Source organism: Mustela putorius, unplaced genomic scaffold (genome assembly GCF_011764305.1).
Source record: "Mustela putorius furo isolate JIRA1106 unplaced genomic scaffold, ASM1176430v1.1 tig00000129_pilon_pilon_pilon, whole genome shotgun sequence".
Lineage (NCBI taxonomy): Eukaryota > Metazoa > Chordata > Mammalia > Carnivora > Mustelidae > Mustela > Mustela putorius.
The window spans coordinates 52367417-52392222 of NW_025421290.1; the positions used below are offsets into that span (position 1 = coordinate 52367417).

Here is a 24806-nt window from a genome sequence, read left to right on the forward strand (position 1 = left end):
GCCGGCACGCAAGACGCGAAGCCTTAGACGTGCACGGAAGTCTGTAGGATCGCTTGTTTGTTTGGGGGCGGCCGGCCCTGCCCCGGGCGGGGAGCGAGGCGGGGCTCGGCCCAGGGTCCTGGGATCACGGCCTGACCGAAGGCAGACGCTCAAGCGGCCGAGCCCCCCGGCGCCGGGTCTGCCGGACGCGTTTCCCGCGGAAGGAGGTCGTCAGCGCAGTCCCGACTCGGCTCGCTGGGGCGGCGCGGCCGGGGGCCCGCAGGGCGGTGGGATGTGGCGTCGGGAGCCCTCGGGTGAGCCGGGCTGGCCGCGCCGGCACCGAGGGAAGGGGCTGAAGAGGGGGAGCCCCGGGCCGGGGGAAGGTGACACAGTGGGAGGGGGGCAGGAGCCCACGGGACCCTGGGCAGCGCAGGGCAGGTGCCGAGTGGGGCTTGGACAGCAGGCGGGCTGGAGAGGGGATCGTGGCAGGGGACAGGTAGGGGTGGAGGTGGGGATCGTGGCAGGGGACAGGTAGGGGTGGAGGTGGGGATCGTGGCAGGGGACAGGTAGGGGTGGAGAGGGGGATCGTGGCAGGGGACAGGTAGGGGTGGAGAGGGGGAACGTGGCAGGGGACAGGTAGGGGTGGAGAGGGGGATCGTGGCAGGGGACAGGTAGGGCTGGAGAGGGGGATCGTGGCAGGGGACAGGTAGGGGTGGAGGTGGGGATCGTGGCAGGGGACAGGTAGGGCTGGAGAGGGGGATCGTGGCAGGGGACAGGTAGGGGTGGAGAGGGGGAACGTGGCAGGGCCCCTTGGCTCCTGCAGTGCTGGGCGTGGGCGCCCGCGGTCTGTGACTCGCACAAATGTCAATGTTGGCCTGTGGGGGTCCCTAGCCCCAGGCCACACAGACGTAGTGCACAGACGGTGCACGCGACAGCAAGATGAGCACACGGTGGGAGCTGGACACGGTACTCGGCGGGCTCAGAGCGGAGGGGAGACAGGCCCTTTCCTAGAGGACAGAAGACGCTGCGGGGCCGGCTGCGCAGGATGGGGCCTCCTGCCGTCCCGCGCTCGGAGTCAGAAATACTGTGTGGGTCAGCCTTCCGGGGCCGCCAGTCTCCTTCACCCAAAATGTCCAGAAAATGAAAAATGAAGGGCGCCCGGTGGATCGGGATCGAGCCTCGGGTCGGGCTCCCTGCTTGGCGGGCAGCCTGCTTCTCCCTCTCCCTCTGCCTGCTGCTCTGCCTACTTGTGCTCTCTCTGTCTCCCTGTTAAATAAATAAATCTGAAATAAAAGTAAGATCCTAAAAAAAAATTCTCCCACTGCCCCTGCTTGTGTTCCCTCTCTCGCTGTCTCTTCCTCTGTCAAGTAAATAAATAATCTCTTTAAAAAAAAGAAGAAGAAGAAGAAGAAAGAAAAATTAACAGACACACCAGAGCATGAAACCTAAAGTAAGGGAAAAAACAAGGCACCCCCCCCCCAAAAAAATAACATACAGAAAATGGGCTCACAAGTGATCCTGATATCGGAGTTCTTGGACTCTAAAAACAGCAATCATTTTATTCATGAAATTAATGACAAGGAGAATGGGAATGTATTAAAACGACTCGGGGGAAATAGCAGCGACCCTACACAAAGATCGCTGGGTAACAGAAGGAACTCTTCTCAACGAAGGGGACGGCGGAAGGAGGGATCCCAGGCTGCTCTCACAGCCACCCTTGAAGCTTCCAGACAGTATCAGCAACTCCAAGTCCCACGATGTGCAGAAAAGAAGGGAAAGCACAGCCAAGGCAGGGCTGCTCCGGGACACAGAAGGTCGACCTTCCAAACCAAACAAATGTTAACAAAATGAAGGTAGAGCTGGAAATCTCAACAGGTGGAAAGAACCCCTCGACGACACTCAACCCCGTTCACGACAAAAGTACTCAGCAAACCGAATGTGCGAGTGTAGGTTACGAACGGCCCACGACACCCCCCTGCTCCAACGCCCACTGCAAGTTTGGGGCCACCACGAACACCCTCGGTTCAATAATTCACTACAAAGACTCACTAAACTTGCCAAAACTCACAGTCGCAGTCATGGTTTATTACTGCCAAAGTCCTGCAAGGGCAGGGTCCAGGCAACCCCCCGTGCCCCCTGCCCAGGGCTTCCACACCAAATGGCCCAAGCTCCTTCCAACCCCCCCGACAGCAGTCACCCCTGGCAGGCAGGACATCCCGGGGGGCTGGGGATCCCTGTCAGGGCCCAGGGGCAGAGACCAGACCACCTTGGGCAAGGTTCAAAGGGACTCCCCTTGCCTGAATGAAGCCTATTTACAACCCATCTACATGTGACCCTGTGGTGCTGTAGCGAAATCATGAGCTGCCTCCCGTGACCAGGAATTAGGGCAGGTTTCTGCCCGCTTTGAGCAGAGGTCTGCGGGGCAAGCAGGCAGAAGAATTAGAAGGTACAAGGCCCTGAAAGGAATTGGGATCATTATTCCCAGAAGATGAGTGTTGGGGTCTAGAAAATCCAAAGAATCTCATCCTAGCCAGCATGGTTGGTCACCCACAGATGGGTTGTCACATAGCAATGGGAGGGGGACACCCTTCCACCCATAGCAAATCTCCACATAAAGAGGTCAAATGAGTGAAAAATTAGGCATGACCATCAGATAATCCTATTTCCATATACAAGTAACAAGTCAGTATAGAATTTTAAAAAATGGTTTAATGATACCGTTTGCAAAGCACCAAAAACATCAGCACCAGCTGTGTGTAGCTAGACGCACGCGGCTGTCCAGGAAGAGCGGGAAACACGGAGGGGAGCGGTCCGGGACGAAGCTGGGGAAACAGCAGGCCCCCGGCTGGAAGACCCCCACTGGAAGGACAGCGGTTCGCTCAAGCCTAGCTGTAGAGTCCGTGCGATCCCTGTCGAAACCCTAACTTGTCTTCCTGGGGACTGACAAGGTCGCTCTAAAATCTGCAGGGAAAGGCCCGGGGCCGGGGGCGAGCGGACACTGTCCTGAAGGGCATCCCGGCCCTTGAGCTGGGACAGCCACTCTGGAGAACCGCAGGGCAGGAGTGCACATGGCCCAGCGGCCAGGGCCGTGCCCAGCAGAGGCACGGACACGTGTTCACAAAAACGCTGGCGTGGGAATGTTGATAGAAAGGGCCCTTGGGGCACCCAGGGAGCTCAATGGGTGAAGCGTCTGCCTTCTGCTCTGGTCGTAATCCCGGAGTCCTGGGATTGAGCCCCGCATCAGTGGGGAGCCTGCTTCTCCCTCTCCTGCTCCCCCTGCTTATGCTCTCTCTCCCTCTCTCTGTCAAATAAATTTTGAAAATCTTAAAAAAAAAAAAAAAAAAAAAGGCTTCCTCCATTATAGCCTCAAACGGACAAGCGGAGAGCAGCCCCGTGCCCCCGCTGGAGAGCGAGCCGGCCGGATGAGCACGCCCGGCACTGGCTGAGGGCAGGCCATGGCCACACACGGAGGAAGAGGCCCGTCCCACAGGTGCGAAGGTCTGAGCGGGGGGCGCCGACCTGTGCAAGGGGCACGGTGGGGTGGAGGGTGGCCCAGCGAGATTTCTGGGACCCCATGATTGTGCATACTTGATCTCAGGGCAGGGGCTTCCCGCTGGGAGCATTCTCTCTCTCGAAGGCGGCGTCCACAGAAGGCTGGCCCTGAGGCTCTCAGTCTCCGGCCATGCACAGACGCAGACCCTCGGAATTACGTGTTTATGACCCGGTCCAAGAGTCCAGTCTTTCCTATAATAAGACCATACTGTGGCTGTCCGGCCTCCTAGCAGAGCCCTTTCCTAGGGGAGCACGTGCCCAGCCCCCTCGAGGCAGGAGGAGGCAGCCACTGTCCCACATACCCCGCCGGGCTGACACCGGGGCTCTCCTGGGACTACGCCTTGGAGGTCCATCTGTCTGCCCCGGTCTCATGGGTAGAGGTGAGGTCGTGGGGTGGCAACAGGCACAGGCACAGAGGAGACTCCGAGGCCGTGGGCCAGGTGACCCTGTCCCAGAGATGCTCCAGGCCTGCCCGCTGGCATGGACCCTCGCCAGACCCCAGCCCTGAGACCCTGCCACTTTTCCCGGCATCTCCTGTCCATTCCTGGAGGGGATCCCCCTGGGCAGGGGACATGTTTGCTGCCAAAGAAAATAGGTCAGAGGGTCTATCACCAATAGGCCTATGACCTCACCCGTCCGGAGTCCTCCCCGAGTCCTTCAGATGTGGCCAGAGTCGGAACTGTGCTCTGATGAGTGACCTCCTCACTGTTGTGAGCGTCACTGTGTGCCCCGTTTGGGGGAGCTCTCCCCACGACACACCCTTCGTAGTTAGAATCCTGGAAGGTTCCCCACTGGGCTCTGTGTTGTCTACAAAAACCCCAGCATGACGCAGAGAGGAGCTGTATCTGGAAGAGCTCCTGCCGCTGCGTCGGGAAGGGCCGCGGGGACGGAAACCTGCCGCACTCCCAGGAAGGGAGGGTGGGCAGGTCTGGGGGGCAGGGAGTCTGGCCTCCTCCCGGCACCCCCGGCCCCTGCGGGCCTCTGTCTGCACGGCTCCCCTGCCTGGGGCTCTATCCAGGGACCCTGTTGTCCTCTCCTGTGCAAACCGCCCCGTAGTTCCCCAGCTTCTGTGTCCTGCCCAGGTGAACAGCCCAGACCCTCTCGGTGCCCCAAGAAACGCTCTCCCAGGGCCAGGCATTGGCCTTTGGTGCCGCCAGTCCCAGCCAAGCAGGGGGCCCCACCCGCCGTGTGGGTCCAGGCCTCAGGGGCAGGCAGAAGGGCATGGGACCCATGGCAGCCCATCCCCCCAGCACATCCTTGGGGAGCCCATGGGCCCATGGTCCCTGAACACACAGATGCCACCAGACCTGGGTGGGCAGCCGAGGGATCGCCCTCGGGGTCCCCTCAGGCCTCCCTCCTCACACTTCTGGGACTTGCTTCCCCGCACGACCTCCCCGGGGGAGTCCTGTAGGTGGGTGCCCCGGAGGGCTGGGAGGAGTTATATTGAAGGGGCCTGGGTTTCCTTACGCGGGCAGCCACTAGCGATTTCCACAGTCACCGTCACCATCCACATCGGCCGCTGGGTGGCCCCATGTCCAGAGTCCCCGGACGCCTGGGGCCGCCTGCCTGCCCTTCCTCCAGCCCGTCTCGCTGGTTCCTCCTCCTCTCCCTGCAGATGTTGGGGTGCTCCGGGGCCCGGGCCTCCAGCCACGTCTGTGCACACCCACTTCCTGGGCTGCCTCACAGTCCCCCAGGGAAGCGCCGTCTACCCCACAGCAAAGAGCGGACGGTGCCCAGTGGTCCCGTTTCCCATCACGTTCACCCACCACCGGGGCAGACGGGGCTCTACCAGGGTCCCCAGGACTCCCTGCGCCAACCCAGAACCTGGGACCGTGACTATGGCACCTTGCCGGTCGGTGGCTGTGTTGTTCTGTGGCAGGGTGACCCACCACCCAGACGTCTGCAAGGGCCTGGCCCGGTCACATGAGCCCCTGAAAGAGCCCCGTGGCAGAGGGGAGGCCACAGAGGCCCAAGCAAGACAAGGACTGGGGCACCCGCCTCTGCTGCTTCTGAGGAGGGAGGGGCCGCGGGAGACGGTGTGTGGGCACCCCGCACCGCAGAGGGCAGCCCCCGGCAGGCCAGCAGCCGCAGGAAGTGGGACACTCCACCGGGCGACCCACAACAGCAGGAATGGAGCCCGGCACCCGCTTCAGCGTGCAGGACCCCAGCTTCAGCCGAGGATGCTCGGGCCGCATGCCTGATCCGTGTCGCACGTCTGACCTGCGGACGGCCAGCGGCGTCCCCCAGAGCCACCCCTCCTGTCTCGCTTCCCTCCACATCTCACGGACGCTGGCAAAGTCACACGCCTGAAACAGAAGTGTCACGTTTCCATCGCCAGTCCGGTCAGCCACCTGCGCTCGGCCAAAGACCTGGAGGTCCTCCCAACACCCCTCTTCTGCTCACATCCACCTCCCATCTGCCAGCCTCTGAGCAGAGCAAGAACCAGCGCGCTCACGCCAGCCCACCGGCCGCCGCCTCGCTCGGACCTGCGCCGGGACCGTCCTTCCGCGGCAGAGCTCCCACGTGCCGGCCGGACTGTCGGCCTCGCGGGCCAGCGGCTCCGGTGGGTGCGTGGCGCAGGCTACTAGCTGGAGGTCCTGGAGAGTAAGGGGCAGTGCTGGGCTGTGAGGCCGGGGAGTGTGGCTGCAGGCCGCCGGGACAGGCTCCTCCGTGGGGACAGGCCCTGCGGCAGGGACTGGGAGCAGAGCTCGGCGGGGTCGGAGGGACGGCTGCGGAGTAACGACGCATGTTCAGCCGCATGCCACCCCCACCACCGTGGTGCCCGGCCCGTGAGCCAGGTCCACGAGGAAGACAGACCCGCAGCCGCACGCGGGGTATGTCATTCTCCACGACAATGAAACAGCGCACACCTGCGCGGCGGACGGCTCTCTGGGCTCCCGCGTTCTGCCGTCTCCTGAGCAGAGGCCTTGGCGGCTCTTCCCAGGGTCGCTGTGAGATCACCGGGAAGGACAGGAGCACCGACTCTCCCTCGAGGAGGAGGACAGACCTGCTGTCCGGGATCCTGCTGGTGCCTCGGCCCGGGACCGGGATGAGCAGGCTTGCCCCCAGCGTCCTGGAAGCCTGGTGGTGTCCGGACACAGGCTCCCGCCCTGTGCGCACCACACCCGCCCGGGCTGAGGGATGCGGCCTGAAACGGACCCGCTGCCCCGCCAGTGACCCTCTCCCGTGTCCCAGGTCTTCGGCCGGCCTCCGGAGCATCGGCCAGCATGACACGGAGCGCCCCTACCACTTGCAAACAGGTGAAACCTCAGCCCTTCCGGCTTCACACTCAGCTCCGTTCCCTCCTTCCCCTTCCGTCCTCGGAAACCAGCCTCCAGCCCCCAAGCCAGCAGGTAAATCCCGAGTGCCAGAGGCAGGGGGAAGGGGCTTGAGGACAGGCTGACGCCAGGTCAGGCCGGGGCCGGACCGGGCTGCAGCTGGACGTCACAGAGCACACGGAGTTTCACGCACGCAGACGTGGAGAGATGCGGACGCGCGTGTGTGTTTGTGGAGGCGCACACACCGTCCAGGCTGGAACCGGCCACCGGGCCCCAGAGCACATCCCCGGCCCGGCTCTTGCTCTCGTCCTCTCCGCGGAGAGGAGCCGGGGCTCCTCGGAGGAAAGGCTGAGCCGAGTCAGCTCAGCACCTGGTCCCAGAAGGTCAGGACGCGTCCACACAAAGCGAGATGTGTCAGGAGGACTCAGGAACCCGCCAGAAGTTACGGAGGGTAGTGCCTCGAGCAAAGCAGCGGTCCAGCGTCCACGCCGACACACATTCAGACGGAAGACACCAGCCTCCTCGAGCAGCTCGCACACTCTCCCCACAAACTGCTTATGAACTACTGAGCACCGTGGGCTCAGCAGCTCCCTCCATGCTGGGGGTGCTGGCAGGTGCCGTCCTACCCCAGCGACAGGCCACCACAGGAGCCGTGCGGGACTCCACGAGCAGTGGGTGATGGGGAGCACAGGGACTCCCTCCCCGGCGGCCTGCAGACGGGCGGCAGCACAGGAGACAGAGCAAGCCCGGCCAGGGGTGCTCTGCAGAGACCCCCGGGGACGTCACCGAGACAGTGCGCGTGTTCCATCGGCGGCGATCGGTTTCCTGACCGTTAAAGCCGCACACAGTTACGCAGGAGAGAGTCCCGTGGCTCCGGAAACACTCTCTCGGGTGATCAGGGCAACGGGCGTCGTGTCTGAAATAAATAATTATACTGAAGAAAACACGACACTCAGGGAATCTTCAGAAAGAGAGAGAACCCAGAGTGTTTTTGTACGAAGTGTACCACTTTTCTATAAATTGGAAATTATTTTGAAATAAAAAGTTGGATAAAAGCAAAACAGTTCCACATAGTTTCCACAGGGGCCTACGTAGGCAAGTAAATGTTTAGGAATCGTCTGGACGGTTGTGCAAAAGCGTGTAACCTCCGACGTCGAGGAGAGCAGGGTTGCAGGCCGCGGCGGGAGGGCGTCAGGGCTGCCGTCCGCAAGGGGGAACGTGGCAGCCGCGTGAGCAGAGCAGGGGCAGAGCGACCCGAGACACAGCAGGAGTGCCGTGGGGGAGGAGGAAGGAGGAGACTGGGTGGGGGCGGCTGCCCCTCCTTGGAGTGGAGCAGGCCCGGGCGCAGGAGCAGTGCTGGACTGGGGGGAGCGTCCCTAGCCCTGATGAGGCCAAGGAGTGGGATGGCAGGGCCTCGCCTCTGCGCGTTCTGCTTCCATGGCTTTGCCCACAGTCTCCGAGTGGCTGCTGCGGCTCCGGGCCTTGCACCTGGTCTCACAGCTGGTCCAGGGGAAGGGAGAGCCTTTCCTCCAGGAAGCCAGCGGACTCCCCGGCCCTCTCACTGACCGGAATGGGATACGAGCCTTTCTGATGGCACTGGGCGGAGACCAGAGGTGCTCGTGTGTGGACTTAAGGTCCTCCTGGGAACTTGTTACAGAGGCAAATTCTCTGACTCAGAAAGCCTGGGGCTGGGTCGCATCCCTGCTTTACCAGGCCCCCTGGGTGACCTGGAAGCAGGCTGCCCTCAGAGCCCACCCGGGGCCCACCCGCAGGGCAGAAGGGGCAGGGCTGCTCCTCCCCAGGCCCGTCAGGCGTGACTGTGACAGAGGACAGTGACTTCTCCCGAGTGAGCCCTGCTGACCTCCCCTGCTGACTGCAGGGGCTGAGGCTGCTGGAAGGTGGACCCTCGGCCGCCCTGCCCGCTCTCCTCCGTGTCTCAAACCGCACGGGGCTGGGTCCGGGCCTCTCCCGGTCCGGGCCGGGGTTCTCAGCCCGCCCTCCTTTGAGCCACGGTGGCCCCGGACTGCCCCTTTGGGACATCACCTCCGGAGGGGCCCTGGACGCTGTGGCGGCCACCTGCCCCCTCCCAGCCCCTAGCTCCTTGGCTCTGTCCTTACAGAGGCCCCGGCTCTGGGGCATTTCACAGAGCTGGAACCCACGGGCTGTGACCTCTCGTGGCTGCTCCCGTCACTCAGCGGTGTTCTCGGTCCCTCCGCGATGCCGCCTGTGTCCCACCATGGGGAAGGCCGCCCGTGTCCAGCCTGTGTCCAGCCTCTGGCCATCGCGAGTGTCCGCGTGCTTCCAGCCGCCGGCGGCCTGGGGGGCGGAACTGCTGGGCGGGGTGGTTCCTGGGGAGCTGACCGAGGAGCCGCACCCGCTGGGTTACCGCCAGCTCTGGGTGGGAGCTCGGGCCTGGCCACACCAACACCCTTCCCCTCTGACCGGCTCTCGGGAGCAAGGGGGCCTGTCTTGAAGGAGGTGTGCCAGACGCGTCCTGGGAGGGCTTCCTCCGCCACCGCTCACCTGGCCGCCGCCACGCTGCCCTGCCCGGGAGCGGAGTCTCTGCCCAGTGGCCTCCACCCCCTCGCCGCACCCCTGCCCCTGCGTCTCACTGGTGGGGGGCGGGGGGGCGATGTCACTGACCACAATACTGTGGCCGTCTGTCCCTTGTCACCACGGCTCAAGGCCACCCCTGTTCCTCCTCTTCTCAGACCCAGCTCTGGGCCCAGGGGGCTTTTGGCGTCAGCCCCAAGGTGGCTGTTCTCCGCCTGTCCTGTCTGTGGTCCCCAGGCCTTCCTCCTGGAGGCCCGGCTGGGCTCGGGGCCGGTCGGCGGTGCTGCCCCCTGGTGTCTGCGCGCTGCACCTCCAGGGCCGCCCCCGGAACATGTGGCCTTTGTCAGGAATGGACCTGGCATCCTCCCCAGACCCCAAGACCAGCGTCTAACTGACTCGGGGCACACCCTCGTGTCAGGCCAGCTTGGGCCAGGGACATGCATGATCTCAGTGTCCCGAGCAGCCCGGGCAGGTACTGTAGCCCTTCCGGGAAACGGTGAAGAGACGTGTCCACGGAGCTGTCCTGCGGGCCCTGCTTCGGAGGTGTGTGAGCACACCTGCGTCCAGCGCTCAGGCTTCTGTTGGGACATTCCATGGCCAGTGCTCCGCACTCCCTGGCCGTCACCCCGGAGGGCCTGCATGTGGCTGCCCCAAGGCCCTTCCCTGCAGCCTCCCTTCCGAGGTCAGAAGGCTTCAAGCTGGGGGAACTGCAGCCTTTCTAGACCCACTTCGGACCACAGCACCCTAGAACTCCCAGGCCACGTCCCCCGCTGTTTGGCCTCTCCTGAGGGACGCACCCAGGGTGCCACCAGCAGGGCCAGGAGACTGGGGTGGGCTGAGGAGGGGCCCGACCCCGTGCCCAACCAGGTGCATCTGTCAGGGCAGGAAGCAGGAGGACGTCTGGTCCATGTGGGTGCTGAAATGTGGGGTGAGCCCGGCTGGGTTCCCGGCCAGCACCGAGCTCACCCACACATGTGGCCGCCTGTCCCCCACGGCTCCTTGAGGAACAGGAAGGGGACAACTCAGGCAAGGCCCTGTCCCGGGAGCTGATGGCAGGACGCTCCCCATCCCGGGGAGCCCACCCCGTCTGAACACACCTGAGGAGAGAGCCCAGGAGGGTAGGGTGTAGGCGTGCGCCCCAGGTGGTGGGGGCCATGCTGCGGGGGCCTCTGGGCTCCCACCTCCAGCACTGACCGCGGGACGGCGGGGGGACCTTCCTGCAGCGCCCCAGGCAGCATTTTGTGGCAGGGACTGATGAACGGGGGAGGAGCGAGGCTCAGAGTGAGTGTGCGTCAGAGGGAGCAGGTGGCTGGGCGAGGAAAGGTCTCGTGCGCGGACACCTGGTCTGGCCACTAGGTGACCCACGGCAAGCACGGCTCCCCAGAGAAGTTTCCGTGAACAACAGGAGTCGGATGGAAAGGTGAAGGGTCTGCGGTCCGTGAGTGAAGACAATGCCAGCATTTGCATCGGGGAGGGAGCACGGCCGGCGGGCGGGCTGACGCAGGCTGGGCCCTGGGCCCTGGTCCCCAGGCCAGCCCTTGCCCGCATCCTCCCCAGCTGGGATCTGGGCCCGCTGCCCTCTGCCTGCTGCCCCCAGGACTTGCCCTGGGTGCCCCCGCATCCAGCAGGTACCTGATCCACGGCATCGGGGCCCCCAGGCAGCCCCCCAGCTAAGGTGGACGCAGCCTGCCCACCGTGGACAGCGGATTGGTTGGTGTCGGAGTGCGGACACCAGAGGGGGCTGGGCCCTTAGCACAGAGCTTCTCCTTGTCCCCATTGGTCACTGCCCCTCCTCATACACATGTTCTAATTTCACGGGTCCCATGCCGTCACTGCAGATGCCCCCCCAGACCCCCCACCCTAGGGAAGGAGACCCTCCTTCTGACCCCGGACCGGGAGCCCTGCCTGCCCTGGCTGCAGCCTCCAGACCCCGCCCTGCCAGGGCCCCGCCCGTAACCGGCTCCGCCCCCATATCCCCGCCCACGCGGGCCCCGCCCACGCAGCTGCCGACCTGGGACCTCTCCATCACCAGGGTGGAGGCTGCCCCAGCACCGGGCCACTGGCCACCTGAGGAGGCATCCACCAGATTGTGCCAGAGCTGGGGCCACTCGTGCCAGCGAACCCTGGCCCACCTGCTGTCCTTCCCTCCCGTCTTGAAAACACTGGTCCCAGGGCAGTACCGAGGCTCCACGACCGGGCGGCTTGTGGCAGCTTCTCAGGCTGAAGCATGGAAAGACCCAGGAAGACCCCCCCAGGTGGGACACTTGTGCACCTGCCAGGGGCCCTCAGACAGCCTGCTCACCCTGGTGCCCAAGGGGCAGGCTCTGAGCTCCCCGAGGAAAGAGGACAGAGAGTGGTCGCCCCGGCAGGGCACACTGGACCGGCAGCACCTGTGCGTCCAGATGGCCACTGGAGCCCACATGTGGCCGTGAGACAGAGAGGAGATGCAGACAGGCTCCCCCAGAAGGGCCGTGTAAGGGAGGCAGAGACTGGAGGAGGGCTGGGGACGGCCAGCATCACCGAGGCTGGGACAGGTCCTCCCCAAGCCCCCCAAAGGAGCCAGCACTGCCCACACCTTGATCTTGGACTTCCAGCCCCAGAGCTGGGAGAGAACACGTCCCATTTCGAGCCCCCCGGCCTGTGCTAATTGGTTACAGCAGCCCCTGCAAAGCAGCGCACGGCACACCGTGGAAGGCTCATAGTGCCTGCCGCCAGCACACAGCTCTCTGCCCAGCACAGAGCACTCCAGACGGTTCCCGGAAGCCACGGCCCATCACTCGGAGAGCCCAGGGGCGCACACCCCTCCACGAGAGCCCTGGAGGAAAGCGTGTGCCCAAAGAGGTTAAGGATATCATTTCATCAGAAAGGAACTTGGGGCGCCCGGGGGGCTCAGTGGGTTAAGCCTCTGCCTTCGGCTCAGGTCATGATCTCAGGGTCCTGGGATTGAGCCCTGCTTCGGGCTCTCTGCTCAGCGGGGAGCCTGCTTCCCCCTCTCTCTCTCTGCCTGCCTCTCTGCCTGCTTGTGATCTCCGTCCAACAGATAAGTAAGAAAGGAACCTGGGACTGGCGTGCATTTTGCATCTTTATTTCCAGGCTTATTTTCTAAATGTATCTGGTCGGCGTCTCTCGCAGCAAGAAAGGACAGCGGACAGCTAGCTGCCTTACAGACACGAGAATGTAACGTGGCACCATGGCCCCATACCTGTAAGGGCAGATGCCTGGGGGTGCCTGGGCCCTCCGTGGGGCGTGCAGCCTGCCGGGCCCCTGCTTCAGAGGGCCTGAGTGGAGGTAGTGGTCAGCCCCCGAAGCTGACTGGCGAGGTAGGTGTCATTGACCCTGTACAGGCGGGAAAGCTACGCCGCCCCATGACCTGGCCGTGACGAGGCTGGCCGGGGAGGGGCGGGACCCGAGTCCGGGCCTCGTGGTGGGCCTGGCTCCATGCCCCACCTGCACTCCTCATCTTGCCGCAGGGCTGGAGGCCCGGGGCGTCACCTGCTCCCTCCTGATGCCCCTTTCTGAGTCCTCAGCGTCCGCTTCCCTGACAGTAAGGCCAGGGAGCCTCCATGCGGAGGATTTCTAACTCTTCTCTGAGACCCTTTGCCGGCCCTGTCACCCCCTACCGGGGTGTCCACCAGCATCTCCGACCTGGGCACCCTCCAGGAAATACACTGGCGGCCCTGCTGGGAGCTCGCCTGCGGGGTCCACAGCAGCCTACGTCCTCTGACCAGCTCGGCACAGAGCAGCCTGGGGCCCCCGGAGCTGGGCTGCTGCCCCCACTCGCAGACCTCGGTGGTCCCCCCACGAGCAGGCACCGTGTGGACGGCCCAGTTGGCCCAGGGCCATCTTGAGGCAGAACACAAAGGTCCCATGTTGTACAACCACAGTCATCCAAGCGGTGCTTGTGGAAGAGCACGGAAAAGGAGGGTATCACGGTGCCATGCCCGGGGCATGGCACGGGCCAGCTGCTGGCAGCCCCAGGCAGCCCTGCTGTTTGCTAATAGCTGGGTGAGCCAGCGAGCTTTAGAGCTGAGGAAGAGGCCGTCCTGCCTGCCCTGCACCATCAGGTACCCACATGCGGCCACCTTCTGTGTGGGGCCCAGTGGGACAGCCTAGGCGTGCCGGGATCCCGAGGGTTAGGGCTCATGGAGGGCATGGCTCCAGGAGCGGGAAAGCGGTGGCGTGTTTTCCAGAGGGGACTTCACAGCCAGCACCGTGGACCCTGGTCGGCAAGTTCAGTGGGTGGGGAAACCACACCCCAGGCCCTCCGGCTCCCGTGCCGGACACCCTGCCCTGCAGGACACCGGGCTCAGCGGGACTCTTCATCCAGCCTCTCCAAGGTGTCCAGCGATGAGCTCCATGTGGCCGGCCCAGACTGCAGGGGGTGGACGGCCCCGGGGCACGTGGAGTCATTTGTGGGCAGCGTGGGTAGTGACAGCTCCTCTGAGCCCCTTGAACATGTGTGCTTGGGGACGTCGGCGTTCGCGGAGCACTTTTTCCACCCCCTGTGGATTCTGGACACTTCTTGCCGTGAGCAGTCCGTGGCCAGCACGTAGATGATGGGGTCGGCCACGCTGTTCACCGTGGACAGGCACAGGAACACTGCGGAGAGCCGGCAGAGCTTGGCTTCGAAGTCATGCGCGACGTCCGGCTGGCCCCTGTAGTAGGAATGGGCCACGGCTTTGGTGAGGAGCACCAGGTGGTATGGAGCGAAGCAGACCAGGAAAATGGTCACGACCGCAATGGCCGAGCGTTTCACCTTCGTCTTCTGGGCGTCGCTCAGGCCCGCGCTCCGCTTGATGCTCCTGAAGATGCGCCGGTTGGTGAAGGCGATGACGGCGAGCGGGCCGGCGAAGCCCAGGGTGAAGCGCAGGTAGTAGTACGCCACGACCTCCGTGTCCATCGGCGCCTCGAAGCACGTCGGCTCCCCTCCCATTCTGAACACCGGGCTGTGGGCCAGCCCGACCAGCACAAAGACGGACGCGGACACGAGGACGGCGGTGCGCGGCTGGCGGCGGCCGCGGCTCTCCAGCGCGTACACCACCGCCAGGAAGCGGTCGCAGGAGATGCAGCACAGGAACAGGATGCTCACGTACAGGTTGCAGAAGAAGATGTAGCCGGTCACCCTACAGGCCCAGACGCCCAGCGTCCAGCGGTGCTGGTTCTGGATGTAGACGGCCCAGAGCGGCAACGTGCCGATGTACAGCAGCTCGCACAGCGCCAGGCTGAATAGGTAGACGGCCAGCACGTTGCCCTGCAGCGCCTGCAGCAGCGTGAGCCCGGCCGTCATGCAGTTGGCCGGCAGCCCCACGGCAAACACGGCGCTGTACACGCTCACCAGGAACACTCTGGTGTCCTCGAAGGACGCGTTGCAGCTCAAGGCGCCCGTGCCGGGAAGCCCGGTCACTGGCACGGGGCTGGTCACGGTGCTGGCGTTTCCTGCGGGACAGAGACAAGTGTGAGGACGGGTGTCCCTGGGAACACCCCGGGGAGACGTCGTGGCACTAAGAAAGGGCGAGACTCGAGCCGGCTCCGAGCCGGACACACCAGGGGCAGGCACTGCTCCGAGTGGGCTCCTTAAAAGGCCTCTCCCATCTCTGGTCTCCAACTAGACAGCATCATGAACGGATGCACGGGCTGGGGCCAGACCTGGTCCTTGCAGCGCTCCGAGGTCCCCTGCCGAGCGAGGGTTGGCACTCCGTGTTCCCGCGGGTGGGACACTCCACCCGCCCCGGCCCCGCCTGCCACAGTGCCGTGCTGACCAAAGCCGGCCTCGGCTGCCGTTAGGGAGGAAATGACGAAGCGCCCGTCGTGCTGACGGTGGGCGCACCCACTTTTCCTTGAGGTTCTCGCAAGGTTGGCTTTCTCTGTCGTGACCCATGGGTAAGGGGCCCGAGCCCTGGTTGTGGCTGCAGAGGAATCGGCCCCGGATCATCATATCCTGATGCTTTTCATCTCCACGGCGGGCGGGATGACCGCCTCCCCCGAGAGCTGCCCATCCTCAACCCAGAGCCCGTGAACGGGGTCACCTCGCCAGCTTCTGTGCAGGTCCGGCTACTCGGCCAACGGGGGTGAGGACGCAGCTGACAGAGCAAGAGGGGGGCGGTCTCGGATGACCCGGGGGCCCGAGGTAGGCACGGGGTCCTTGCGTCCAGGAGACGGGTGTGGAGGGACTGGACGGCTCCGGCAGCCACTGCGGCTTGGAAGAGGGAGGAAGGGGTCGCGAGCCCCGGGATGCAGCGGCTTCCGGAGCCCAAACAGTCAGGGGAGCGGCTTCTCCGCCGGCACCCCTGATGGAGCCCGTGGCTCCCGCCAGGACAATGACGATAGTGAGTTTGCACTTTGTAGCCTGTACACTAGTAGGAATTTGCAGCAGCAGCCGTAGGAAGGAGCCTCGTCTCTAATAACGCTGTGAGTGGGAAGTCCGTTCTGCGGGAGATAAACGAGCTCTCTTTGACGACTGTGCACCTGGGGTGTTTTCTCCCAGGCTTCTACCTCCACACGTCGGCATCCCCACGCTTGCGAGAAGTTCCCGCTGGATTCGGAAACCGGATGGTCTGCGCTCCGTTCCGCTGCGGTCGTGCACACCGACACGGTTTTGTACACACCCCCCCGCGCCGCTGTGTGGCCCCGACTGCCCTTTCTGTTTCTCTTCCCCTTCCCTCTTCTGCTGCCGGATGAGCTGTGCTCCCACCCCTGGGAAAGACGCGGTGAAGACCTGCTCCCGGCGGCTCAGAGCGCCGCCGGGTGTGGAGCCAGTCTTTGCAGACGCCGTGGGGTTACCAGGAGGTCATGCGGGACGGCCCGAAGCCGGGGCCATTCACGCACGGGGACGCACACCGGGCAGACCCTGGGAGGGACAGGGACAGGGCGGCTAGAACCGAGCCTCTCTTCCGGACGAGCAGGCACACACTCCCTCTGGGTTTGTTCAGGTCTTGAATCCTGACTCCTGCCTCTGCTGGCGGGAAACGACCCTTCGGTCTGTCTGTCTTCTCGCAGGGACCACGGCGGAAAGAGACCGTGCGCCTTTGCAGCATCTGGAGCTCGTCAGAGCCTGCAGCCTTCCGAGCGTGTGGGAGCCCTGGGCAGGGTCCCTCCAGTGCCCCGACTGGCCCGCGCGCCCCTCCAGCCCGGGCGCGGCAGCTCCCAAGTTTGTAGCCTCTTGCGTGGACGCCATTGTCCACCCTGCGTGGGACAGGCCACGTGGCGGGGCTCCGCCAGCTCCGCCGGCTCCGCTCGCCCCCTCTGGCCTCAGGACCTCCTCCGCCCACAGAGAAGGAGCGCAGGACACCTCTTCACCCAGCTCCTGCGGCGGGTCCCCAAGGGTCTGCTTTAGCTTCAGCACACAGACGCCTGTCCTGCAGCCTCTAAGGCCGTGAGGAGCCGTCGCCCCTTGGTCTGACCTCGGAGCCTCTGCGTCTCAGAGCACATAAATGCCACCGTTGCACACAGACCCCCCGTTTGGCCCCTCAGGGCTCTGCTCCCTGTGCCAGCCGCCCCAGGCTCCAGGTCCCGCCGTCGGCGCTCGTGGCCTCCGGCCTGTCCTCCATCTGTTCATTCTCGCTGGGAGTCACCATGCGATGCTGCGAGGAGTCCAGGGCCCAGAGACGGTCGGCACTCTGCAGTCCCAGCAACCCCGACACCCCGGGGACCCGAGGGGCCCTGTCCGTGCACCGTCTCGAGCACCGTCTCGAGCACAAACCCAGCCCAGCACCCACGGGGGAGACCGGCTGTCATGGAGGGAGCCCTGCCGCTAGGTGGCCTGGGCTTCAAGGTCCTTCGTAGCAGGAGCGTGTTGAAGCTGGCTGATGGGCTAAATGGGTGTCCCAGGGGAGGGCCCCAGTGTCCCGTCCAGGCCCGGTCACAGGGGCTCCTCCAGGCCCCGCTCTAGTGCTCCTTTGTCATGGAGGACCCTGGAGGAAGGTACGACCCGAGACCCTCCTGCCAATCACCACCCCATCCAACGGCACGGTCGCGCTGCCGGAGCCCAAGGTCGGTCCTCCCCTACCCTCCCTCACGGGTGCTCCGGAGGGGCAGGGGACAGGGTGGGTGGATGAGTGCTGTGCTGGGGGGTGACCGCGGCACTAAGGGTCGGGACATGGCCATGACTCACACGCTCTCTGGGGACCCGCCACGGGGAACGAAGCTGTCACATCCCAGCCACCTCCCCCTCCTGCCCAGCCTGCCCTCCTGGTTCGCTGACCGCCTGACCTGCACCCACAGCCTCCCTGGACGCTCTCCTCCCCGCCCTGCCCTCCTCTGGAACCCATCATGGAGATGAACATCTGTGTCCTTCGTGCCCACACGTGCTTCCCCGAGTCTGGGCTCCTGGGCCCCACCTTCCCCGCTGCAGTGTGCTCATGCTCCTGAGGTCAGCGGGGAGCCGTGGACGGCCGCCAGCCCAATGCCAACTCAGGCCGCTGGCTTCTGGGGCTGCGGCAGCCCCCTCCTCGGGGATGGCGCAGAAGGTGGCTAGTGCTTCTCTAGCCTGGTGGCCCCAGAGTCACCGCACCGTGGCCTCTCCCTGCAGACGTCCAGACAGTGAGGAAAGCAGCACATCCCAAATGCTGACCTGGCCATGGGTGTCCGGCCGGGGCTCCTGCGGGCGCATACATGCCTCGAGGGGCCTCCGCGGCCTGGCCGGGCAGGGCCACTGAGGCAGGGTGCAGCGTTTTCCCTGCTGGGGCTTTGTCCTCAGGCCTCCCACAGTGCACCCCTGAGCGACAGGGTCGGTCAGCCTCGCGGCGGGCCCCAGCGCCCCGGCCCTCCACCCACTCGTCTCTCCGGTGCTCTCTTTCTGGTAAAACACACACGATGGAAAAGTTACCGTCTGCGTTTTCACGCAGGCAGCTCAGGGCCGTCCTGACGTTCCTGTTGCCGAGCAGCTGCCCCTGCTGCCCCTGCACAGGACGCTTGTCTCCGGTGAGACCGACGCCCCGTCCCCATGAGGTGGGGGCTCCTCTCTGCCGCGCTGCCGCCTGCCCCCCGCGCTCCAGATGTCCCCTACGTGGGTGTTCTTGGGCCCGGATTCTCTCCCTCAGACCTCGTCCTCGAGGGCCTCCCACGCCCCAGCCGGCGGCAGGCAAGTCACAGCCGCGTGTGGGCTGGAGCCATCCGCGCCTGCGTCGGTCCGCAGAGGGGCACCGGCCGGTCCCCACGAGCCGTGCTTCGGGCCGGCCGCCCGCTGCCCTGGACGTGGGCGTGGAGCGCCGCCTCGACACCCTGCTTTCACTTCTTTCGGGTAAACGCCCAGAAGTGAAATTGCCATATCACAGGGAAGTTCTATTTTCGGCTTTTTGAGGAACCCCCGAGTGGCCTTCCCCAGCGGCCGCTGGCCCTGCGCTCCCGCCAGCAGCGCTCGGGTTCCAGTTCCTCCCCAGCCTCCCCAGCGCACAGCACAGCGTTTGGGTTTGTAGGAGTCACCAGGTGATGTGGGCGGGGTGGCCGTGTGGCCGACCTCCCTGGGCCCTCCCTGCCTGAGGCCCTGGACAGGTGCAGCCACCCCCACGTCCCCGCGTGCAGGTGAGGCGCTGGCGCTCGGGGGCGTGAGCGCGGTCAGGCCAGCTTGTGCCTTCTTCCCCCAAGACTGGGGCAGTGGCGGCCGGCAGGTGGACTGGCACAGGGAGAAGGCGGCGCCGCGGTTCTCAGGCTGGAGAGAGAGGGCGCCCCATCTTTGCTGGGGCTCCTCTGCAGGTCCACACCGGGGACACTGACCTCGGGGGGAAAGAGCTCCCTGGTGGGGGCGGATGAAGCCCCAGGAGATGGGGTGAGCCAGCCCTGGGGCTCCGCTCTGCCCCAGAAATGGGCGTGCTAGGAGGCCCCGTGGCCCTCAGTCCTGGTCCTGGTGTTTTCCTGGCACCTCGGAAGAATAAAAACCAGACACCTCCAGATGTCCCGATGGAGGGCCTCCCCCATCCCCGGTTAGGAGGTAGCTTTTACTTCAGTAGACCTGTTTTTGCACGCTACGTTTTGAAGTAAGTATCCCCGTTTGAGGCAAAGCACGGAAACTCTCACAGGCTCCCTTCCGGATGTTTAAAGTCGAAGGAGACACGACGGGAGGCTCTCACCTGGCGTGTGTGAGGGTTCCAGAATCATGGTGGCTCCCGCAGGCTCTCTAGCGCCCGTTGTGCATCTCGTCGAGCCTACTGAGAAGTTTGCTCCGAGAGTTCAAAATGATCTGGAGAAAGAGGAGGAAACGTGACTTTGGGGAAATCAGATTAAACCACATATTAAGTCGGGACGCCTGGGTGGCTCAGTTGGTTAAGCAGCTGCCTTCGGCTCGGGTCGTGGTCCCAGCGTCCTGGGGTCGAGTCCCACATCGGGCTCCTTGCTCGGCGGGGAACCTGCTTCTCCCTCTGCCTCTGCCTGCCATTCTGTCTGCCTGTGCTCGCTCTCTCCCCCATTCTCTCTAATAAGTAAATAAAAAGTTTAAAAAAAAACAAAAACCACAAATTAAGTCATTCAGCAGATGCTTAGTGAGCAATCACTCTATGCCAAATCTTGTATTTATCCTGTGGGATACAACAGCTGGTCCCTAATATGTAAAGAACATTTACAAATCAATAAAAATAGAAAGTTTCAAAGCCAATAAGCAGATAATTCACAAAAGAAATAAAAACAACTCCAAAAATTAAAAAAAGATCAACACCACTTATAATCAAAGAAGCATGCACATAGACATCAAAACGGCGGGAGTCTGCCTGTGAGGTTGGCAAAAATAAAGAACCTTGATTCTTAGTGTTGGTGAAAGTGAGGAAGTGGGTGCCCTTTCCTGTGTTGATGGGACCCTCAACGGGCACAAATGTGTTGGGGCACAATTTTGCAATGTGCTTCCCAAATCCTCAATGGTTTTAACTTTGATCACATAAAATCCTCTCCAGGAATTTTTCCTGGTGACATAATGAGCCCAGACATGACGTGCGTGTGACCTGGAAGTGCTTCGGAGCACATCGCCCGTGGAGACAGGACTAGGACCCCCAGGCAGCGCCCGGTGTCTGCAGAGCACGGAGTGGGGGCCGGTCTTCAGGCACCACGGGCCCTGGTGGGCGGGGGCGGCGTCCAGGGTGCCGGCCACCTTCCCCCTCAGAGTCGTCTCTAAACCAGCTCTGTCCTCGTCAGCCCGAGAGTCCGGCAGGAGGCACGCACTCTACACCGTTCCTCTGACCGGCCAGACGGCTCACGCGGAGCCCCAGGGCCACTGGCTCCTGCTCTGCGAGCCCGGGCTGGGCCCAAGGGGCTCCCGTGCTGGTTCCTCCCCACCCCGGGCGGCCTGCTCAGGGGGCGACGCCCATGGGGAACCGACAGCTGCGCACCAAGAGTAGATGAGCCACCGAGCCCCCCTTGTGCCGGTTTTTCTGGCAACTACTGTGGCCGGGATGAGTGTCTAAAGCCACAGAAAGCCTGGTGACTTAGCAGGGAATTCAGGTTGTACCTGGGGAATCCAGACAAAGGGAGACTAGAAACAGTTGTTCCCCAAGTGGTCTTAACCTTCTCAGGCTGATGGTCCCAGATAGGCCGGCAGGACCGGGCCCGGAGGGTCACTGGGCCTTGCCTGTCCTGCCCCAGGTCTCAGATCGGCCCCCCAACCACCTGCACTGGGAAGTGGGGCGGCCTTTGGGGGCTCTCTGCCTGAGGTCTGTGGCCTGGCCCCGGAGGACCATGGGCGGGAGTCTGCCCTTCGAAGAGATGGGCCCGATGCTCCCAGCTGTCAGGCAGCAGCACCTGCGAGCACCCGCCCCCCAGCAGAGACCCAGTGGCGGGCAGCCACTGCGAGGGGCCCCCCAGGGAGGTGTGGCTGGGAGGGACCCGGGGGCCTGTGAGCCCAGGAGCCGGGGACGGACATACCAAGCTCGCCCCAGGGCCGGATTTCCTTCCTCAGACGGGTGAGCTGCCTGGGCCAGGGGCGCGGGGAGGTCGGCAGTGTTCTGGAAGCTGGGGGCTGCCGTGCCCCGGGGGCTGGGCTGCCCACTCACACGGCTTGGTGCCTCTGGAAGCCACGTCTGCACACGGCAGAGGAAGCGGTGGCGCAACAGAAAATGCGTGTTCTGCTCCTGCGCGAGGCCCGCGGGCAGACGGGCCCTCTCACGGGCTGCCCGAGGCCCCAGGGGCCCGCACTCTGGGGGCACACACAGGTCAGGGCCGAGTGGGGCTCCTGGAGGGGATGCGGGACCGGCTCACGTGCCAGGTGCCAGTGTCCAGGTCTGGGGACAGCCTGGCTGGACAGAGGGGACAGGGATGGGGAGGGAGGACCCTGAAAGAGCCTTAGGGCCGGCACCAGGCCCAGGCCGACAGCTGGGTGTGGGGGTGGCCCAAGAGAGGGGTCCCAGCCCTGCCGGATGCTCTGACTTCGAGCACCGCTGACCCGCCGCCTCACTATCTAGCTGCACGTGCCTTGCTCCCCAGAGCCTGTCCTGTTCCCCGCCCGAGGGATGCGCAGCTTCTGGCCTCCGCCCACGGGCCCCCTTCCTGGACCTGTTTCCTGTCTCCCCTGCCCACCGCCCGACTGCCCCTACCTTCTCATACTTTCCTGTGTTCCCGGCCCTCTGAGACGAGCAGGCCCCAGAGCGGCCCAGGGTTAGGCTAAGGGCCCTTGCGCCATCCTGCAGCTAGAATGCTGGGCGCCCAGGCCCAGGAGCTGACCTCCGTGCCCAGAACGGTCGGGGTGGCGGTTCTCTGTTCCCTCCCAGAGTCCCCGCCCCAAAGCAGCTTGGCTCTTCTCTGGGCCAGTCCTGATGGTGAGTCGGCGGACAAGGGCTGTGGGGGGCAGCCCCTGTGCTACCCCGGGCCAGCGGCGGGCCATCCTGGGGATCCACAGAGACGGGTCTCCGCGGCAGGGCAGGTAGAATGACAGACCCTGTGGGATGGCCCAACTCAGCGGTTGGCTGCTCCCAAGCCTGGGGCCAAGGGAGGGACAAGCCAGCCACAGCTGCGGCGCCAGCCTGGGCCTGCCCCCCAGGGGTCCCTGTGCTCAGTCTGAGCTCGGTGGCAGCTGCGGTAGCCACAGAGCGATGGGGTGGATGGGCCCAGGTCAGCCCGAGGTCTCCCTACCCCTGCCCCCGGTCCTTTGCCAGCCCTGTACACGCGTGCCTCGACATCCCCAGGAGCCCGTGGACCCTGCGTCCTCCTGGCCAGACCAGATCTCTCTGCCTCCAGCTGCACCAGGTGCCCCTGCGGGTCCCAGTGTGCCTCCCCCCGTGAGCCCACCTGCCCAGGGCCGGCTCACAGTGCTGCTGGCTCTGCCCACTGTCCCCGGAGAGGAGCCCTGCCTTCGAGGCCTCTGTCCCCCGCGCCACGCCCTGGATTTGCAGCCCGGCCCTCAAGCCTTTCAAGACACATTCTTTACCTTGTGCTGTGCGGCTTCTCAAGCAGAGCCAGAGGCCCGGGATTCTCACCTGCTTCGGCTGCCCTGACGTTTGTGCCAGCGGCGGCCCTCCTGACCGCTGTTGAAACCCCAGGGCCGGGACCGTCTGCCCCACGTACCCCGGCGGGACGTTCTGGTTCTTCCAAGTTCCCCACGTCCTACATCCAGTCCTTCCGTCCCTCCTTCCGTCAGGATTTTATTTGTTTGACGGAGGGACGGAGCACAAGCAGCGGGAGCAGCGGAGGGGCAAGCAGGCCCCCTGCCGAGCAGGGAGCCCGACGTGGGACTCGATCCCAGGACTCCGGGATCTTGACCCGAGGCAGACGCTTCACCGAGGAGCCCCAGGGCGCCCCCTTGACTCCGGGTCTGTGCTCGTGTTTGGGGTAAATGCTGGGGAGGGAGTTGCCGAGTCGTCGGCCCCAAAGGCACACCAAGCGCGTGGACTCCCGCTTCTCTGCTTCCCATTCGGGTAGATTTTTTCCGTCACCTCCGCGCCCAGCATGGGGCTTGATCCCGCCGTCAGCCGGGCGACCCCGCCCCAGAGATCTCTAAAAGCACGGCTTAAAGTCTCTTCTGCGTTTCTTCTGTTGGCGAGGAGGCTGACACCCGCACCCTGTCCTGCCCCCCCGCCCGAGGTGGCTCTGCGTCCACCTGGCCGGTCCCCTGAAACATCACCTCGTCACCCTCCTGAGCACAGACATGCCAGAAAGTGCAGCCCGACTCCTGCCCTTGGTGGCCGGCCCACCCTTCTCGGCAGACGCGGGAACACCCCGCTGGGCCATGCCCTGCACCGGAAGTCATGCTGAGAGGCCTGCCGGCTGCCCAGCCCAGGACCATGCCCAGGACCAGGCCGGCCGTGCCCCCGGCAGGAACCTCACTGTCCCTCCTGTCCTGCCTCTTGGCCACGTGCCCCCGGGCCAGGCAGCCCCTGGAGGCCAGGGAGCCTCGTACATCCCCCGCACCACCCACCCCGGGAACCAGCCACAACCCTGCCGCACCAGGACGGCTCCAGGGACAAACGGGCCCCTGAACCCTCTCTGGCCCTGTGGGCCACGGCCATGGTGAGCCCGTCACAGACGGGGACCTCAGGGTGCAGACAGAAGCTGCCGATCCTGTCAACCGCACTCCCTTCTGCCCTCCCCCGTCGCGGCACACTGGTGCCCCTGGCTTCTCTCCTGGGGAAGGACCCCAGGCTGAGACCCCAATCAAGCCCCACCTTTACGCCAACCAATCGCCTTTGCTTTTAGACCCCACCTGTCACCACACTGCCCCCCCCACCCCACTGCCCCCCAGCACGTGGAGCCCATGACTTACTCGGGGAGGCAAACCTCACACACACGCTCTGTAGGCCCAGCTGAGAACTTTCCGGAAGTAGCAGGGTCCTACTGCTTCCTTTTCAACTCCCCCACCGTAAACCGCCGTGGGTTTGGCCGAGGTGTCACCGAGCTGATGCCTCGGAACTTTCCCGGGCAGATGCAGGAAACACCGGTGCAGACGCACTTCTCCTCGGGGCTGTGCCGACACGCGGAGACACTCCTCCCAGCTGGGGCGGGGCGTCCGGCTCAAGGGAGCTGCGGGTGCCAAGTTCCCCAGACACGACGGGGTGGGGCTTGGGGAGGGACCCTCGGAGAGGAGCTCCAGCTTGGGCTCTGCTCACGGTGGCCCCAAGACAACTCCTGCCCCAGCACCCCGTTCGTCCTGCCCCTGGGACAGCCCCAGCCACGTCACGTGGTGCCTGCCCGCCCCGCTTCCCGTCCTGGCGTGGGGTCCCACCCGCGGAAAGGGGCCGACACATTCTGACCTTGGCTCCAGCCCTGGCCCCCTAGAGCTGATCGCAGCCGTGCCCAGGGACTCTGCAGGGACTCTGAGGGGGGTTTCTCTGGGAGGGGCCGCATGGACTCCCCGGGACACCGCGCCCCTCACCAAGGCCCTGCCCAGTCCTGGCAGGCACGGCTGCTTGTCCGACTCCCCGGCAAAAGCATCTTGGCTCCAAACACCCTACCCCATTCTCCTTAGAAAATGCCCTGGGCTGCAGGCGGCTCCCTGCCTTACCAACCACCCTCTGCCCGGTGAGCTGCTTCTGGGCT

The 24806-nt window shown here is 64.5% G+C and overlaps 1 protein-coding gene across 3 annotated transcripts; it reads right to left on the reverse strand.

Annotated features, from left to right (window-relative positions):
- Window positions 1–1520: 1520 nt before the first annotated feature.
- On the reverse strand, window positions 1521–24806 carry GPR132 (G protein-coupled receptor 132). Of its 3 annotated transcripts, none has more exons than XR_006605072.1 (3): window positions 24034–24804; window positions 19427–19536; window positions 1521–1799 (listed from the first exon to the last, which is right to left on the reverse strand). XR_006605072.1 is itself a non-coding variant. In XM_004754572.3 (3 exons), the coding sequence occupies exons 2-3, from the start codon at window positions 19452–19454 to the stop codon at window positions 13669–13671; spliced, it is 1158 nt and encodes a 385-aa protein (XP_004754629.1). In that variant the 5' UTR covers window positions 19455–19536; window positions 24034–24806; the 3' UTR covers window positions 12432–13668. The 3 variants fall into 3 exon arrangements, 2 of the variants coding, with proteins under 2 accessions (XP_004754629.1, XP_004754630.1); XM_004754572.3 differs by lacking the exon at window positions 1521–1799 and adding an exon at window positions 12432–14798 and having other exon boundaries at window positions 24034–24806; XM_004754573.3 differs by lacking the exons at window positions 1521–1799; window positions 24034–24804 and adding exons at window positions 12432–14798; window positions 21204–24020.